General features: G+C 45.9%; 1 protein-coding gene across 3 annotated transcripts in view; it reads left to right on the top strand.

The window, feature by feature from the left end:
- Nucleotides 1-18,947, top strand: part of Ddx19b (DEAD-box helicase 19B) — a 48,283-nt gene that overhangs the window by 13,045 nt on the left and 16,291 nt on the right. Inside the window, exons 7-12 of one of the 3 annotated variants that reach the window (XM_051169087.1) lie at nt 722-836; nt 1,922-2,099; nt 2,414-2,651; nt 5,120-5,282; nt 5,625-5,816; nt 6,110-6,434. The exons of 1 other annotated variant lie outside the window; for it this stretch is intronic. In XM_051169087.1, the coding sequence (XP_051025044.1) occupies nt 722-836; nt 1,922-2,099; nt 2,414-2,651; nt 5,120-5,282; nt 5,625-5,816; nt 6,110-6,171 (948 nt within the window). In that variant the 3' untranslated portion in view covers nt 6,172-6,434. Of the gene's footprint in view, nt 1-721; nt 837-1,921; nt 2,100-2,413; nt 2,652-5,119; nt 5,283-5,624; nt 5,817-6,109; nt 6,435-15,015; nt 15,174-18,947 lie in introns of those variants that run through there. One more of the 3 variants, XM_051169088.1, reaches the window with a different exon arrangement.

The raw sequence follows: 18,947 nt of genomic DNA, 5'->3' as shown, positions 1-18,947 counted from the left end.
AGAACAGCCTGGCATTGAACTCAAGCGATCCGCCTGCCTTTGCCTCCTGAGTGCTGGGATTAAAGGTGTTTGTTACCGTGCCTGGCTGGGAGTCACTGTTTTTAAGTGTCTTTACCTAGCCATAGTCTGACCTTTAATAATTCTAGTGTACAATCCAGCAGTTTAAAAGTAAAATGTGGGGGCTGGAGAGATGGCTCAGTGGTTAAGAGCGCCGCCTGAGAGCGCCGCCTGCTCTTCCAAAGGTCCTGAGTTCAATTCCCAGCAACCACATGGTGGCTCACAACCATCTGTAATGTGATATGGCTCCCTCTTCTGGCTTGCAGGAGTACATGCAAGCAGAGCACTGTATACACGATAATAAATAAATAAATTAAAAAAAAAAAAGTAAAATGTGTGGTTGGAGAGATAGCTCAACAGGTAGAGCACTTACTGGCTGTTCTTCCGGAGGACCCGGAGCACCCATTTGGCAGCTGACAACTGACTATGACTCTAGCCCCAGAAAATCTGAAACCCTCTTCTGGCCTCTTGGGAGTACTGCACATACTTGGTGTACAGACTTACCTGTAGGCAAAATACCCATACACATACAAATTGAAATTTTTATGCAGCGAAATTTTGTATGCTATATATATTCTTTCCCTTGACCTCAGATAGGTGAGTAGGTTTTCCTGGAATTCCTCTCAGCCAAACAGAACTCTCATGTGGTACCCTTTGTCCCCAGTGTCTCTGCCTCTCTCCAACCTATGAACTTGCCCTTCAGACGGGGAAAGTGATTGAACAGATGGGCAAGTTTTACCCTGAACTGAAACTGGCTTATGCTGTTCGAGGCAATAAATGTGAGTATAAGTACGTGCACCTAGATCATAAATAAACCTAATAACTTCTTTTACTTTTGAATTAAATTAGGAGTTAAAAGAGTTAATAAACACATGTATCCTCTCTGCTCTGATTCGGAAACAACATTTGCCACATTTTCTTTCTTGGTATGTCTGTATATTTTTGTTAAATGTCTGGAAGGGAATTGTCATATCTTAATTCACTCTTCCTGAATCTTTCTGTATGCACATTATATAATCACACTGCCCTTGTGACAACCAAGAAAACGAGCTGTTCCGTGGAGCACTGACATCTATCCCCATTTGTACTCAGGGTTTTCTCTGTTTTGTGGAAGTCTTGCCCTCCCAATTCATCTCAGCCTCCTGTGTACTGTGTTTATAGACATCCACCACCATTTCTGGCTCCTTTTTAAGTTAATGAAATTAAATTAATTTACTTACTTATTTTGGTTTTTCATGACAGGGTTTCTCTGTGTAGCCTAGACTCACTTTGTAGACCAGGTTGGCCTTGATCTCAGAGGCCTCTGCCTCCTGAGTGCTGGGATTAAAGGCAACTAATTTAATTTAATTTTGTTTAAGTCAGGGTTTCTCTGTGTAGCCATAGCTATCCTGGAATAACTTTATGGACCAGGCTGGCCTTGATTTTCCCAGAGTGCTGGGATTACATACGTACACCACCATGCTCAGCTTATTTTATTATTTATCATTATGTTTTGTTACATCCTTAACATATAATTTTGTTAACATTTTTTGGGGGGGCGCTTTTTTGAGACATGGTTTCTCTGTGTTATCTTGGCTGTCCTGAACTCTTTGTAGACCAGGCTGGCCTGGAACTCACAGTGATCCACCTGCTTCTGCCTTCCAAGTGCTGGAATTAAAGGCGTGCGCCACCATGCCTGGCTCCTCATGAATAAACTTTGACTCACTATGTACTCATTAGATATTGTAGTGGCATCCTATTAACATTCTGTTAAAATATTAATAGGAAATCATTAGTGTTAAATACAAAGTTGCTTCAGAATATCTCAAAATGGAGACCTGGCTTTGCCCTTGGAATACCTGAAGAAAACATGTCTTTTTCACAGTGGAAAGAGGCCAGAAGGTCAGTGAGCAGATTGTCATTGGCACCCCGGGGACCGTCCTGGACTGGTGCTCCAAGCTGAAGTTCATTGACCCCAAGAAGATCAAGGTGTTTGTTCTGGACGAGGCTGACGTGATGATAGCAACTCAGGGTCACCAAGACCAGAGCATCCGCATCCAGAGGTAGGACCTAGAGCCGGGAGGAACTTGAGCCCAGGCCTCCTCCTGCACCTGTGGGTTCTTTGCTCTGCGCTCTGCAGCAGTGTGTGCCTGATGGGCCATTTCCACACAGCTCTCACCATGCTCCCAGCATGGGTTGAGAAGAGAGACCCCCACCCAGCCCGGTGCCACGCTGGGCCTGCTCCTGCCTCCCCAGGATGCTCTGTACCCATCTCAGCCTGCTGGGGCTACAGCCCATCCAGGCCGGGGAGGCTGAGCTTGCGTTCCTGCTGGCAAAGCCCTGGAGTCGTGCAAAGTGCCTGGGCCTCCACTTGCAGGATGCTGCCCAGAAACTGCCAGATGCTGCTTTTCTCTGCCACCTTTGAAGACTCGGTGTGGAAGTTTGCCCAGAAGGTGGTCCCAGACCCCAACATCATCAAACTGAAGCGCGAAGAGGAGACTTTGGACACCATCAAACAGTATTATGTCCTTTGCAATAACAGAGAGGAGAAGTTCCAGGCCCTGTGCAACCTGTATGGGGCCATCACCATCGCCCAAGCCATGATCTTCTGCCACGTGAGTAGCTGCTGCAGGGCTGCCTGCCCCTGCGGGTCAGTGAGTAGACGGTCATTGGCCCTGGGGGAGGCCGTCATCTCCAGGGCCCAGCTGAGGAAAACTAGATCCCACTGCGCAAATGCTATGGAGGGAACTGTCAATCCACATCCACCTGTCTAGGTAAAAGTCTCTTTAAAGTCAGTTTGGTTAATCATACTTAGAGATTCCCTTAAAAAGAAACCCCCAAATCCAAATTCTGTGCTCTGTGTCACTCAGTTGTAGCATATTTGACTACATGCATAATCCTCTGGATTCAGTACTCAGCACTACAAAAACAAAACCAGAAGTCCACTGATAACTTTTCTTTTTTTGAGGCAGGCAGGGTCTCACTGTTGCATAGTTGGCCTTGAACTCACAGAGATCCTTCTGCCTCTGCCTCTTAAGTGGTGGGATGAAAAACATGCACCACCATGCCCAGTTTATATAATTAAAAAAAACTTTTTAAGTTGTATTTATTATTAATACAGTACCCTGCCTGCACACCAAAAGAGGGCACCAGACCTCATCATAGATGGGCGCTGCACACTGAGCGCAGGACCTTTGGAAAAACAGACAGTGCTCTCTCTTTTTTTTTTTTTTTTTTTTAATTTTTTGAGACCAGGTTTCTCTGGGTAGCCTTGGCTGTCCTGGACTTGCTTTGTAGACCAGGCTGGCCTCAAACTCACAGCCTGCCTCTGCTTCCTGAGTGTTGGGATTATAGGCATACAGACAGTGCTTTTAATCTCTGAGGCATCCCTCCAGCCCTTAAAAAAAATTTTTTTTTAGTGTATGTCTATATGCATCTATGTAGAAAGCAGGAGAGACATTAGATCCCCCTGGAGCTGGAGTTACAGGCAGTTGAGATCCACCCAACATGGGTTCTGGGAACCAAGCTCTGGTCCTCTACAAGAGAAGCAAATAAACTCAACCAGTGAATGCTCTCTCCAGCCCTGGGTACAATAATAAAATAACAAATTATAACTACTATTTTAAATTATTTAAAGTTATTATTACTATTGTGTGTTTGATATATGTATGGATGGCTGAAGACCTGTGTTTGATTCCCAAAACCCACATGTCGTGTGTGTACATATACACATGTACTAAATAAGTGTAAAATTAAAAGTAAGTAAGCTATTTATTTAAGCTGCCACAATGACTCAAAGGGTAAAGGTGCTTGCTGCCAAGTACTACTACTGCCTGAATTTGATTCCCAGGATCCACGTGGTAGGCGGTGAGAACTAAGTCCTGGCTGGTATCATTTAACCTCCTCACGTGCTCAGCATGTCTGTGCTCCATTTCCACCGTCCTAATCTAATGCTGTAAAAATTAATTTAAAATCACGCCTAGGCATGGTGTCACCTTTCATCCCAGCAGGAGGCGGAGGCAAGCAGATGTCTGTGAATTCAAGGCCGGCTGTTTGAGACATTGTCCAATGAATAAAGACCAGATGTGTGCCTGCATGTGAACAGCACTGTGAGGTGGTCAGGGAAAATTCTTACAGTACGGCCTTTACCTTCTACCTTGTCGCTGAGGCAGGCGCTCCTGTTGATTGCTGCTAGTACTTGTACTCCAGGCTCACTAGCGTGTGAGTGTGCATCACACTTTCACATTAACTCTAGAGATCTGAGCTCAAGGTGTCAGGATCCTACACCCTGAGCCATTTCCCTGATGTGTTTACTGGTTTTTTGTTGTTGTGTTGGTGGTGATGATAGTGTTTTTCAAGACAGGATTTCTCTGTGTAGCCTTGGCTGTCCCGGAACTATGTACACTAAGCTGGTCTTGAACTCAGAGATCCACCTGCCTTTGCCTCCTGAGTGCTGGGATTAAAGGTGCGCACCACTACTGCTCAGTGTGCTTACACTTGTTTAAACATTAAAGGTATGTATTATTTACAAGTGGAGATAGTTGGTCTCACATGAAAAAGTAACAGTCGTGAATCAGTTTATCCAAATGAATGACATGACCAAAACTCCATGCAAGAAAAATTTTTTTGTTTTGTTTTTTGAGACAGGTTTTCTCGGTGTAGCCTTGGCTGTCCTGGACTCACTTTGTAGACCAGCAGGCCTCAAATTCACAGAGTTCCTTCCGCCTGCCTCTGCCTCCTGAGTGCTTGGATTAAAATGTGGCACCACGCCCAGCTCACAATCTGCACTATTTCCTGGCTTGATCTAGTGTAGATCTTGCTCAGGTAGCTAGTATGAGTTCATAAGTGCGGTGGTCCTGTCATGTCCAGGAGACACTGTTTTACTCCAGTTGTACCCAAACTCTTGGTCTTGCTAGATTTTCCACTCCTCCATGTGGGACATTTTCACCTCAGACAGCCCCATGAATTCATCATAGCCTTCATGTTTTATAATAGCAACAACCACCTTTTTGTGGATATCTTTCTGTTTTGTTTTGTTTTGTTTTACAGGTCTCTTCATTAAAAACAATTCTTTTCACTTCAGACCCGCAAAACAGCTAGCTGGCTGGCAGCAGAACTCTCCAGAGAGGGCCATCAGGTGGCTCTGCTGAGTGGAGAGATGATGGTGGAACAGAGGGCTGCTGTGATTGAGCGCTTCCGAGAAGGCAAAGAGAAGGTTCTGGTGACCACCAACGTGTGTGCCCGGGGTGAGCAGAGACTGGCCCCGTTCACCAGGCTTAGGGTCCCAGGCCCTCCCTGTGAGCAAGAAAAGTACTTGTGTCCGTGGTCTCACGGAGGTGGGAGGATTTTAGGGGCATTCCTTCCTAGAGAGGCTGGTTCCCCTGGGCAGCAAGAAGCTCAGCTTCCAGACACTTGCTGTCTGCCTTGTAGAGTCCTGTTCCTCAGCCTAGGCCACAGTCCTCTGTAGTTAGTGCCCACGTCCTGGTGTGACCTGTGCAGGCCGTGTCTCCAGCGGAAGTGGGTGTGTGTGGCTGATGGTCGCCCCCTTTGTCTCTCTCCTGCCTGCCTCCTCCAACCCCTTTGTGCAGGTATTGATGTTGAACAAGTGTCTGTCGTCATCAATTTTGACCTTCCTGTGGACAAGGACGGGAACCCAGACAACGAGACCTACCTGCACCGCATTGGGCGCACGGGCCGCTTTGGCAAGAGGGGTCTGGCCGTCAACATGGTTGACAGCAAGCACAGCATGAATATCCTCAACAGGATCCAGGAGCATTTTAGTGAGTCCCTGAATTGGCTGTGCCCGGAACCCTTCTCAGGGGGGCATGTGGGAGAGGGGAGGTTTCCTTTGTCCCTGGGGCAGGCTCTGTCTCCATCTGGATGTTGTCAGGGAGTGCACATTCAGGGCTCAGAGACCAAGCCCTGGTGCCAGCTGCTCAGGCTCAGGAAGCCTGCCTTGTACCTAGAGGAATCATGACTGTCCCCCCAAGGAGCTGCCCCCCAGCCTGCCATGCTGCTCTAGGTGACGCCCATTGCATGTCGGTGGTGGTCTTCAATCTTTTTTTCCCTTCAGATAAGAAGATAGAGAGATTGGATACAGATGATTTGGATGAGATCGAGAAAATAGCCAACTGAGAAGCTTCTCCGGCGGCTGGCGTCACCCTCAGCACTGTCCCTGCCTGGGAGCCTCGAGCTTTCATGGCATAGGCCTTGACAGGCACCTCAAAGACCAAGGCCTGAGTAGAGACTACCTACCTCATTCAGAATTACGTTTGGACTTGACAGAAATTTGTGCAAATGATGGGGGATGGTAGAAAATTTGTTTACACAACTTTGGAAGATTAGGCATGAATACACAGAAATTTACCTTGTAGAAGTCTTTTTTTTTTTTTTTTTTTTTTTCCTTCCCCCCTTTGGCCAATATTTCTCCATCATTACACTAATCTAGGTAATATTTCTAGGATTCCTTATGACAAACCTTAGCTGTTCTTTGACTTGGAGTGTGCAGAGTAGCCTAGAAGAAGTGACAGCACAGGGGAAAAAGAGGTCACACAGAGGCAGAGTACCCAAATAGGATACGTATGTAAGCCAGTCCTAGTGTCTTTAGGACGGCAGGAGGTAGTGGAGTTGGCCTGTGACCTGCTGCTTAGGACTTGATAAGCCGAATGTCACCAGACCCCTGCTAACACTTTCCAAGAAGAGATTTGCTATGTTGGACCAAAATGCCTTTGAGGCCTCCATATTCAGGTTTGTGCCTCAGGAGCATGACCTGTTCTTTTCATCAGGTAGCAGTACGCATGCAGTAAAAATCTGGTTATTTGTGTGCTCTTTGCTCATACTTGAGCAAGACTTGTGGAGAAGTCATCATGCAGAATTAGCAGCAGCTCTAGGTTGCCGCAAACCTGTGACATGGGTAGTTGAACCATTGCTTTATATCTGTGACATCACTGGACCCTTAGTCAAGAAAGGGTGCCTACGATTGGATGCTTAGTGAATCCTATAGCTTCAGGTTTCTGATGGGCCGCCTGGATCCAAGCAGGTCTAGACACGGTCAGCGGTCGTCAAAAATTCTTGCTTTGCTTGCAATTCCCAAAAGACAAGTCCCTTCAAAGCTCGGTAATGATTACACGCATTAGGCATCTTGAGTCTAAAGGGATTCTGATCATCTGCTAATAGTGCCTGGGATGAGTACAGATAAGTGTGATGAGGGACAGGATGGAGAAGACTAGAGTGATTGCCAAGCATTTGCTCCTTTCTTAACTTAGCACCTGGGAGTAGACTAGTAAAAGAAAACAGTAGAAGTGAGAATCCCTCACACCTGCCTAGGTTGTAGGTTCCCACAGGATGTCAGCTAAGATGAACTGAGCCGGAAGGAGTTTTCAGTTCTTTGACTGGGACGTGGAGTGATTCCTCTCTCTAAGTTTTTTGTTTTTGTTTTTCCATTTTTGTGTGTGTTGTGCAGGGGCTCAAACACAGAGCCTTATGTATGCTAGGTAAGCACTCTACACTGAACTAGTCTTCCAGCCATTGAAGAGGAATTTTATGATGAGAGGTAATGTTGATCCCAGATCTTCGTATCTGTGTTCCTGCATCTTAAGACCGTCTCCATCACCTGAGAAAGGAGAGGACCACTGCTCACCGCCAGGTGGTTTGCTTAATGCCACAGAGAAACCAGCAGACTGCCAGTTCACCAAGTCCTCTCATGGGTGTTTGACTGAATAGAAGTCTCTGGATGCTCCTGGCCTACTTTGAGCTGTAATAGGCATCTTAAAAGGAGGGAATAATTTTTGTTCTCCCAAAATACTGTGGACCAAACTTGAAATAACAAAAACCAAGGACTATAATAGAAGTGTATAGACTCTCCTTAAGTGTGCAAAGGAAAATTGGGAAGGTATGCAGCAGACTTTCCAGTAGCTTCTGGGAGTGTAGATCAGCCGCTCCTAACTTAGTGTGGTGGGCCCCTGAGAATTCACTGGATGTGGTTCATGATGTCTGAAGTATATTAGTTTTGAGTTTAAATAATTTATTGAGAGGAGTCCCTGTTAAAAAAGAAAGACCCACAATTGTGGATGGTTCTGACATGTCACTGATGTCATGTGGACCATATTTCATCACAGTCCACACTCATTCCTGCCACCGTCTGTCCCCCAGGGTCAGCACTGTCAGGAGTCTTCAGAATGTATTAAGCTTGCTGAGCGTTGGTCCCAGGGGTTCTTTGGCTGATTTCAAAAACATTATGTATCTATGAAATGGTAAACTGAATCCTAGGACAAAGAAACTCAGGGAAGAAGAGAGAAGCTCAGGGAAAGAAATGGTTTTGTCTAATGAAAAGTTTGTGATGTTCATTATCCACAAACAGCAGATTTTATTGGGTCTTTGTTCTTTGACTTAAATTCCTGCTTCAGTTTCCAAGTGCTAGAATTACAGGTGTGCACCATCATGCCAGACTGAAGTGTTTTGTTCTGAGTATCTATTTACTGGTTGTATGCATAAGATCTAATCAACTGGTGAGACAGTCTTTTAGAAGGCTTGGGGTTTTTGTTTTGTTGTTTTGTTTTCAGACAGGGTTTTTCTGTGAAGCCATGGCTATCCTGGAACTCACTTTGTAGACTAGGATGCCTTTTAACTCCAAGATCTGCCTGCCTCTGACTTCCTAGTGCTGGCTCTAAAGATGTGCACCACCACACAGCAAGAGTCTTTGCCGATGTGAATTGTGAAGTGTTCATGTTACTAAGACATTAATGATTATTGGTATTAAGTGAAGTCATATGTTATGCCTTAGGCTAGTTATGACCTTTTATTAGTTTATGTGAATTGTTACTGTTCTAACATGAACAACTGGGAAATCTCTGTTGATTCAGGACTCTGCTCCCTTGCCAGAGGCATGCACGCACGCATGCGCCCTACCTTTCTGTAGTAAAACAGGGTTTAGGCTAACTACCCAGAAAAAGGCCATTGCCAGTAAAGTCAGTCTGTGGATCCATCCCCCTAGTCTTAGGAAAAGAAAAAGGATATAAATAAGGCTTAGAGACCAAGAGTGATGGTACATACCTGTCAGTTGCAGCATTAGAAAAGCTGAGGCAAGAGGGATTTAAGTTTTAAGTCAGCTACATAGGTCCTGTCACAAAAGAAGGACTGAGCATGGTGGCTCATGTCCATAATACTGGCATTTGTGATATGAAAGCAGGAAGTGCAGGAGTTCAAAGCCAGCCTGGGCTACAAGAGGCTGGGTTGGGGCATTCTGCCTGGAGATAGATCTTTGCCTTTCTTATTGACTTGGTATCCAGGACCAGTAGAAAGATTTCCAGAGGCAGAGAAAGTTCCATAAAGGAGTGGAGTTTGTATATGAGAAAGCAGTCTTGTAACAAGAATCCCAAGTTGGGGAAAGGAATATTAAAACTAAAGCTTAGAATAGGGGACATACCTTTAATCTTAACACTTCAGAAGTGACACGAAGATCAGGAGTACAGGGTCATCTTCAGCTACAAAGAGAATTTGAGGCCAGCCTGGACTGTGTGAGGCCCTGCCTCAGAAGCAAAAGGCTGAAAGCAGTAGGTGTAGTGGTTCGTGCGTCTCATCCCAGCACTCAGAAGGCTAAGGCAGGAGAGCTGCTGAGGTAAAGCCAGCCTGGGTTACATCGAAATAGGCCAGTCTTAGCTATATTTGTACGTTTTGAGAACTTATCTCAAAAATCAAGTTGACAAAGCTAAATTCCCGGGGAGAGGAAAGTCAAGGTGCACAGGGTAAAATGGTTTTTTTGTTGTTGTTGTTCAGTTTTTGTTGTGTTTGAGATAGGGTCTCCCTATTTAACACAGGGCTGACCCAGAGATCAAAGCAATTCTGCCTCAGTCTCCTGCATGCTGGGATTCCTGGCAGGAGCCACCAAGACCTGGTGACTGAATTTTGACTGTGTCATAACCCACTGTCCTGCTGTGACAGTATAGCCAGGACTGGGTAGTCTGAGGACAGATGCAGCCTGATGGTCTGCAGGCCAAGCTGTCAACATGAAAACACTAGCAGCATGACCAGTGTGGCAAAATTGGCTTTCTGTTGCTGGAGGAGGAAACTGGCTGCTTGCCTCCTCCACCCACACCACCCACGGGGAGGAAGGTTCCATGGGCTCTCCTCAATCTTCTCTTGGTCCTCATTAGAGACACCAGATTCTTGGGAGCTCCTTGAAATTTTACGTGACTTTGCTTCTCTACCTGAGAATAAATATTCTGTATTCTGTTGCCTGGCTGTTGTGGTGTCTTTTATAAAGAACCCTGGGGCATGAAATTAACCCAAGAAACAAATGCTGAGGCACTCTCCTGCTTTTCCTATACTTAGCTGAGCTAGGGCTTCCCCAGAACAGTTGGAACTCTAGTGTGAAGATTAGGGGACATGAGTAGCCTATGATTTTCTTGGCCTCCAGATTGTCCTGGCTTTAGATTGCAGAGGGCCAGGGAGGTGGCTGCTCTGTGGTGTCAGTTGTGAAACGGAGTTAGAATAAAAAGTAGAGGAGGGGTGTTGAATGACAAGCTGGGTATGGTGGTGCATCTGTAATCTTAACACTTGCAGGAGCGGATTGTTGAAAGTTTTGAGTACTGCTGGGGCTGTAGCACTCTGGACCATGTGGTGAGATCATGTGTCATCAAAACTAAAGGGTTAGGTGAGGCTTAACACTAATGCCCGACACGTCTGCTCCTGCTGGCCAAATGACACACATCCCCTCTGCCTTAGCTATAGCTAATGGACAGAAGAGGCCCACAGGTGAGAGCATGCATGCCTTTTTGTGTCCTTTTAGCCTGGGACTGTGGCTAGCTTTTGCCAAGGTAAGAGAGAGTTTTTCCCTAGAAGACTACTCTTGTTTTAAGTCTTTAATCTCTTACATCCTTATCAGTGTGTTTTCAGCATTCCAATTCGTCAGTTTAACAGCCTACTGAGTTTAGATTACAATTATTCCCGAGGGCAAACTTCCCCATTTACACCTGAAAGAACAAATATGTGGCCAAGTGAGTGTGGTGTGTGTGTGTGTCTGTGTGTGTGTGTGTGCACGCATGTGCACACAGTTAATTTTGCTGTTTGACAGCTGTAGCTGCTAAATATGCATAGAAATGATTAAGATATGGCTAGTGAGATGACTCAGTGCGTAAAGGCACTTCATCCCAGAACCAGCTTCTAAAGATATGAGCCTTAGGGTGATGTCTTTAGCCCTCAGTAGTGGGGCAATAGTGCATACCCCTACAAATTTTATTTTTTAAGATTTGCTTGTCTTTTAAAATAAATATATATTTAAATGTTTGTGGGTGTTTTGTCTGTATGTTTGTGCAGTGCCTGTTGAGGTCAGCAGAGGACATTTGATCCCTAGAACTGTGCGGGCAGTTGTAAGCCACCATATGACAACCAAGCTCGGGTCCTCTGCACAATGACTAAGCTGTTTCTTCAGACCCTAGTTTTGAGACAAGATCAGGCTGGCCTGGACTCCCAGCATTCCTCCACCTCAAGTGCGGACAAATATACAGCACTACACCAGCTCCAGCGGCTGTGCTTTATGGCCAAAGGTTTACAAGAGTGTACTTGCAGTGCTCACCCCTCTGAGGGCTCCCCCGCCCCCCAGCTCTCCTAAGAAAGCGTCCTTTACCAAGGACACTGATAGCCTGTGCAAGCCTAACCAGAACACACTTTCTGCTATATCTGATTTCTCAGCAGTATGAACAATACTTCCTATGGCACTAGAGGAACACACTTTTTGATGTTTTTTGACCTTGTCTCAGGTTCCTTGAATCACCGCCTCATGCCTCAGTTCTTGGCCATTTCCTCTTCTCTGCTACAGGCAACTTTGTTCAATCCCATGGCTCAATCTTCTGGAAATCCCCAAATCTATCCCGAGACCTGACTGTTGAGTTCTGGGGCAGGAGCAACAGCTATGCTTGCACCTGGGATGGTTTCTCGTTATCTAAGGACAGAACGGAGCCCGGCAAACACCACTAGCCCTAACCCTGAGCCCTGCTCCGAGTTTCTCCGCCAGCTTCACCTCACAAAATAATATCACAGTTGTCTATTGCTCAAATTAGAAACCTGGAATTCCGCATGGATCCTGCTTCTGCCTCTGAGCCAATAAAATACCAAGTCCTTTGGATCAGTTGTCCATTGCTGTGTCACAAGTCTCCTCAAAACAGTGGCTTGTCAGATGTGGCAATGTCTGGCATTAATCCTAGTTTGCAGTAGGCAGACTTGTGGCCTACCATAGATAAAGTCATCCACTCTTCACGACAGCTGTGTCATGGTCCCTCTCTTACAGCTGGAGAAACAAGCAGAGAGAGGCTGTATGAATTGCCCTACAACATGTTGCTAGGGAGAAACAGTCCAGACTTCTAGACTTTCTGGTTCTAGGCCCCACACTGTTCACATTGCTTCATATTTGCCTTATGCTATTTTGGAACTGATTCTCTAGGATATGTCTTCCCTTGTACTCTATGGAGTATGTATGTCTTCACCACAGAATTCTCAGCAACAGTAGGGGTTTGCCATATTGATGTGTTTTTGAATGTTTATCCTCCAGAAAATGCCTCACAATCATTTTCTCATACAATTAATCTTAGTGCTGGGAATCAAATCCAAGTATCCCTTCTGCTGGGCAAGTGCTCTACAATGACTGAGCTACATCTCCAGCCCGCTAGACTTTTGTTACTGTTTTGAGACAGGGTCTCTATGTAGCCTTGACTGGCCGGGGAACTAACTGTAGACTAGGCTGGCCTCAAATTCATAGAGATCTGCCTGCCTCTGCCTTTCAGGTGGGATTAGAGATGTGTGCCACTTCTCCTGGTTTCCTTTATATAATAAAAATTTAGTCCGGCACCTTGGCACACACCTGTAATTCCAACACTCAGAGTGGCAGAGGCAGGCAGATCTCTGAGTTCAAGGGCAGCCTGGTCTACAAAGCAAGCATGTCAGGATAGCCAAGACTGTCTCAAAAAACCAATAGATAGATAAATAAATAAAGTAATTAATTAATTAGTCTTTTCACTTTTATGAGCCAAATAGTTATTCTAATACCTAATATTATTCTTTCCTGAATCCTTATGGCATTTTGTTGTCCCTCCCCATCTTCTTGCATACTGTATATAGAGGCATCCTGAGGGTAAAGGAACAGAAAATTCACTTACTGATTTGATCCCTCCCTATTTCAAGCACCATTTATTGTGCCCCACCAAGGGAAAACTGCAGTGGGTCCAGTCTGGGACTTCGTGATGAAAACAGAATTTCTCACAGATGAGGGAAAGTTGACTGACACTTCCATCCACCCAGCAGGTGGTTCAGTGGCAGACGTAGGCCCATGAGCAGATAAGAGTGCCCAGAAAAGGGGCGTTGTCCTCCAGTAATTGGTTTGCTCATATGGCTTTGGCCAATCAGATACCAGTCAAGTTCTCAGATGCACACTTATTAAACTGGTTACTGTGAAAAAAACTGACCACTTTCTCTCTCAGGTTTTGCGTTTGTGCTGTAGAACAGAGTTGCCCTGAAATCAACAGATTTGTCACTTGGGTAGGCTTATTGAAGTTAGGATTAACTTCTCCAACTTAAGTTTCTTCAACTGGGAACTGGGCATGACATAAGGGATGCTGAAAACTGAATGTATATAATATGTTTGTTTGGTTTTTACTTGTTTTGTTTTAGAGATTGGCCTCTATTGCAGAGATCTACCTCTGTCTGCTTCCCGAGTCCTGGGATTAAAGGCATATTCTATGATGCTTGGTTTAAAATGAAGGGTTTTTGTTTGTTTGTTTTTGTTTTTTAAGTTATTACCACTTCTAGGCCTTCTGGCTAAAATTAAGTGTAGATGTTAACTCCTGTTACCATGTTCAGCTGAGTCAGTACTTGGCTCAGGGCAAGCTATTTTGTAAGAACTCTCAGAAAGTGCCTTCTCTTTGGCCTCAGGTGTAGAAAAAGGACTCACTGTGGATGTACTCCTTTTGAAGTGTACAGGCTAGCTGTGGGCTGGGCCCAGAGCTGATTCCAATGGTAGCTGAGTGTTTTTATTGTTTCAGTTGAGGCTTCAGCCTAAACCACCAGAAATCAACCTCACAGCAGATCCAGGTAGTATGAAAGAAATAGTTTTTAAAAATTCATTAAATAAACCAGGTGTGGTGGTGCACGCCTGTAATCCTAGCACTTGGGAAAGGCAGAGGCAAGCGGTATCTGTGAGTTTGAGGCCAGCATTGTCCACAAAGCAAGTCCAGGATAGCCAAGGCTACAGAGAGAAACCCTGTCTCAAAAACAAAACAAAACAAAACAAAAAAACAAAGGTGGGCCAGAGAGATGGCTTAGTGGTTAAGAGCCCTGTCTGTTCTTCCAAAGGTCCTGAGTTCAATTCCTGGCAACCACATAGTGGATTACAACCACCTATACTGAGATCTGGTGCCCTCTTCTAGTTTACAAGCTCATAATTCAGGCAGAACACTGCATTAAATAATAAATAAATAAATCTTAAAAAAAAAAAAAAAAAAAAAAAGTATACACCACCATGGCCAGGCTCATTTTATTCTTTAAATTATCTATATGCATGTGTGTCTATGACCGCGAAAGCCAGTAGAGGGCGTCGGATCCCTTGTAATCTTTGCATATGAGAGGTGATGGAGGAAACCGAGTTCAAGTCAGCTAACAACTAGACAGCTTGTTCCAAAACCAAAAGAGAGTGAGAAAATATTTAGTATGAAATGAAGTACTAAGTTACTCTTTGCAGAGCTCTACGGCGTTACAATCAGACCGCAGCTAGCGAAGTAGGGGGGGGGGTTTGTTTTGTTTTTTCATGACAAGGTTTTTCTGCGTGGCTCTGGCCATCCTGGAACTCACTCTCTCTGTAGTCCAGGCTGGCCTCGAATTCAGAGATAAGCCAAGCAGGATCTTAAAGCGCTAAGGATGTTTGCTGATCGACCGGGGAGACGGACGGGAGAAGGCCGCGCGGGCGCGGAAGTGACGTCAACTCCGCGCAAGTCTTTTTCCGCTCCGCATGAGTGGCACTCGGCGCGGGCAGCGACTCCACGCTGGTGTTGTCGGAGTGCGGAGCCTCTCTTCAGTTCGCGCTCGCTTTGGGGACCATGGCCACCGACTCGTGGGCGCTGGCGGTGGACGAGCAGGAAGCCGCTGTCAAGTCGGTCAGTAGCCTGGTGGGGATAGGGGACTGAGGCGGACGCGGTCTCCAGCACCGGGACCTCCGAGTAGGGTTGGCCAGCGCCCGCGCGCTGCTGGAGTTGGCTGCGGGCAATCGCTTAGTGCTGCTTTGCTCCTGGAGCGGAGAAAACCCTAAGCGAGGCATCTTATCCGAGTCTGGACTGAAAAGTTGTTCCCATGGTGACTGTCCTCACTATGTGTGCGAGGAGGTCCTAAACTGGCCCTTCTTTTTACCTCTTAGAAGAAATGGCAGCAGCAAATTCTCTTTTCATTGTTAAGGGACAGTTTTTGAGTGAGTTTATTCTGCTTTTCGCCAAACAGCCCCTACATCTGTGCTTAATGTGATTGTGGCTCTCCAAAATAGCGGTCTTTGTTTCTGTTGATGCTTCGCTTAGCTACGAATACAAACTCTTTAGTAGGCTCTTTTTATTTATTTATTTGGTGGTAGTGGGTTCGAGACAGTGTAGCCCAGATTGACCTCCTACTTGCTGTGTAGGTGAGGTTGGATTCCTAGCTTTCTGGCTCCTCGTAAGTGTTCAAGTTATAGATTTGCTGCCTTTGTTTTGTTTTTGAGACAGCCCAGCTGGCCTACAGATCACTTTTTAGCTCAGGGTGGCCTCAAATCCTTTTTAATATCTATGTTTGTTTTGTGTGTTGGGGGGTGTTTTGCCTGTGGGCATCTGTGCACCACTCTTGTGCCTCCATACGCAAGAAGAGGGTGTTGCCCCCCCCCCCCCCCCCCCCCCCCCCCCCCCCCCCCCCCCCCCCCCCCCCCCCCCCCCCCCCCCCCCCCCCCCCCCCCCCCCCCCCCCCCCCCCCCCCCCCGGACTGGAGTTAGGAACCATTGTGAGCCTCCCTGTGGTGCTAGGTACCAAACCCTGGCCCTCGGCAAGAGCAACAAGCCCTCTTAACCACTGAACGATAGCTCTAGGTTCTTTATTATACTTCGAATATGTATGTGTATTTGGAGCATGTATGTGCCATAGGTCATGTGCGGAGATCAGAAGATAACTTGTAAGGGTAGGTGCTCAGTCTACAGTGTGGGTCTCAGGGATGAATTCAATTCATCGGGCTTGATGACGTGAAATACCTGCTGAGCTTTATTATGAGCCCCAGTCTGAAGTTTCAAATCTAATGTTTAATGTTAGATAATACCTAAAATACAGTGACAGAATTTTTTTCAATTTAATTATGTGTGTGGTCCTGGCTGTCCTGGAACTGGATCTGCAGACTAGAGTGGCCTTGAAGTAAGATCCACCTGCCTCTGCCTCCTGAGTGATGGGACTAAAGGCGTGTGCCAGCACACCTGGCTTAGTTATGTGTTTTGAACAGGGAATCTCACTCTGATGTCCAGTGAGGCCTCAAACTACTGAACTCCAGTAATGCTCTTAACTGTAATTGCAGGAGAGTACCACCATACCCATCTTTTTGGCTTTTAAAAATGTATTATCTGGGACTGGAGAGATGGCTCAGTGGTTAAGAGCACTGACTGCGCTTCCAGAGGTCCTGAGTTCAACTCCCAGCAACCACATGGTGGCTTACAACCATCTATAATGTGATCTGATGCATATTGTATACATAATAATAAATAAATCTTTAAAAAAAATAAAAATAAAAATGTATTATCCCGGTGGGTGTGGTGGCGCATGCCTTTAATCCCAGCACTCGGAAGGCAGAGGCAGGCTAGTTGCTGTGAGTTCGAGGCCAGCCTGGTTTACACAGTGAGTCCAGGACAGCCAAGACTAAACAGAGGAAACCCTGTCTCAAAAAACAAACAAACAAAAATATTTATTATCCAAAGCTGGGGAGTTCATTTTGTAAGTCACGCTTGCCTAGCCTGAATAAGGCCCAGGGTTAGACACCTCAGCACTGCAGGGTTTTTTTGTTTTTAAGGTCTGTTCCTAATCTCATTATGAGGAGACTGTCACCACAACCACCTGAACATCCTTGGTATTTGACCTACTCATTCTGCTTCTCAGGAGGCTGACATAAATCCCTTGAGATATGCTTCACACTACCCTACCATACCTTTCACCACACAGACCTGTGTACATTTCCTGTCCGGAGAGGCAGGATTAATTATCAGAGGCCGTGTGCCGAGGGTGAATCCAGAACAAAGGACAAAGGTGTGGTTACTGTTCACTCTCAATCCAGGCATGCTTGTCTACCAGCGGTTCTTCCCGTGAGTACCGCTAAGTAAATGCTGACAGATTCTTGCTTTTGACGTCCCTTTGTCTAGCACCTCTGATAGCTGCATGTTAACCCATCTGTTCCTCATAACAAACCGTGCTGTAACGGACTTGGTTAGCTTTCTCTTTCATCAGGCCTTCCGGAGGCTGCTCTGATTAACGAGGTTGAATTTAAAACTCCAGATGGTCTTAATCAACTCTTCAGACCACCCCAGGTGTATATTTCTGTTGATCTCTGTATATGCACTCTGAAAACGAGGATTAGCCAACCACTAATAAGTTCTGCTATGAGATGCTTTTCCCACATTAAAGCTTCATGGACTTTCCCCCATTAAAGGAGAAATTGTGTGTGTTCTCTGGAAAACCTGGTTCCTAAAAAGAAATCAGATGAAAACTCTTTATGGTGTGGTGGTTTGAGATGTTCCCCATAGACTTGGGCAATTAACACTTGGTCCCCAGTTGGTGCTGCTGTTTGGGGAGTGCTTGGGAGGTGTGGCTTTGTTGGAGGAAGGATGTTAAGGCCTTGTGAATTCAGTTCAGGATGTGAGTCTTCAGCATCTACCGCTAGTCACCATGCCTGTGTTCTGCCTTTGTGGACTCTTATCCCTAGAATCACTCTAGAATCACAAGCCTAAACAAGCTTTTCTGTAATTTGTCCTGGTTATGTTTCATTACAGCAGTAGAAAAGTAAATAATACACATGAGAGAGTGGATCTCCTCTTCTTAAAGACCTATAGCAGTGAGAGTTGGAGAGCCAACTTGGCAAGCACATTATCATTTAGCAAAGCATAGCAAGTCTGAGCAGTATAGTGGCTCTAGGTGGCATGCCACGTGTGTCGGCTCACACTTTTAATCTCAGCACTTGGGAGGCTGAAGCAGTGGATGTCTTGAAGGACAGAGTGGTCGACAGTGTGTGTTCCAGGACAGCCAAGCCTATGTAGGGAGACCCTGTCTCAAAAACCAACAACTTATGACACTAATTTAGGGGTTTTGGGGACAGACCCAGGGCCCTGGAAACATATCTTTTTTGTTTTGTTTGTTTTTCAAGACAGGGTTTCTCTGTGTATCCTTGGCTGTCCTAGACTCACTTTGTAGACCACTCTGGCCTCAAACTCACAGAGATCCTCCTGCCTCTGCCTCCTGAATTCTGAGATTACAGGTGTGCACAACCGCACCCGACTCTTCTGGAAACATCTGTATTAGTTGCTGTGGCAAAATACATGACAGGAACGATGTAAAAGCCTATTCTGGCCAGGTGTGGTGGTGCACGCCTTCAATTCCAGCCTTCCAGAGGCAGAGGCAGGCACATCTATCTCTAAGTGTGAAGCCAGCCTGGTCTACCTGATGTTCCAGAACAGCCAAGGCTACACAGAGAAACCCTGACCAAAAAACAAGCAAAAGTTTATCTTGGCTTATGGTTTAGGAAGGGCGCATGGTCTGGAGTGGTGGAAGACATGGTGCTGGAAGCCGCACTGCACCCTCATTCAGTCCTGGACCCTAAGGCCTGGAATGGTGATTCCCACATTGAGCGTAGGTCTTCCTGCCTCAGTTCAACCTCTTGCGTTTGTC

Source organism: Acomys russatus, chromosome 26 (genome assembly GCF_903995435.1).
Source record: "Acomys russatus chromosome 26, mAcoRus1.1, whole genome shotgun sequence".
NCBI classification, from domain to species: domain Eukaryota; kingdom Metazoa; phylum Chordata; class Mammalia; order Rodentia; family Muridae; genus Acomys; species Acomys russatus.
This window is presented reverse-complemented; position numbering and strand designations above follow the sequence as displayed.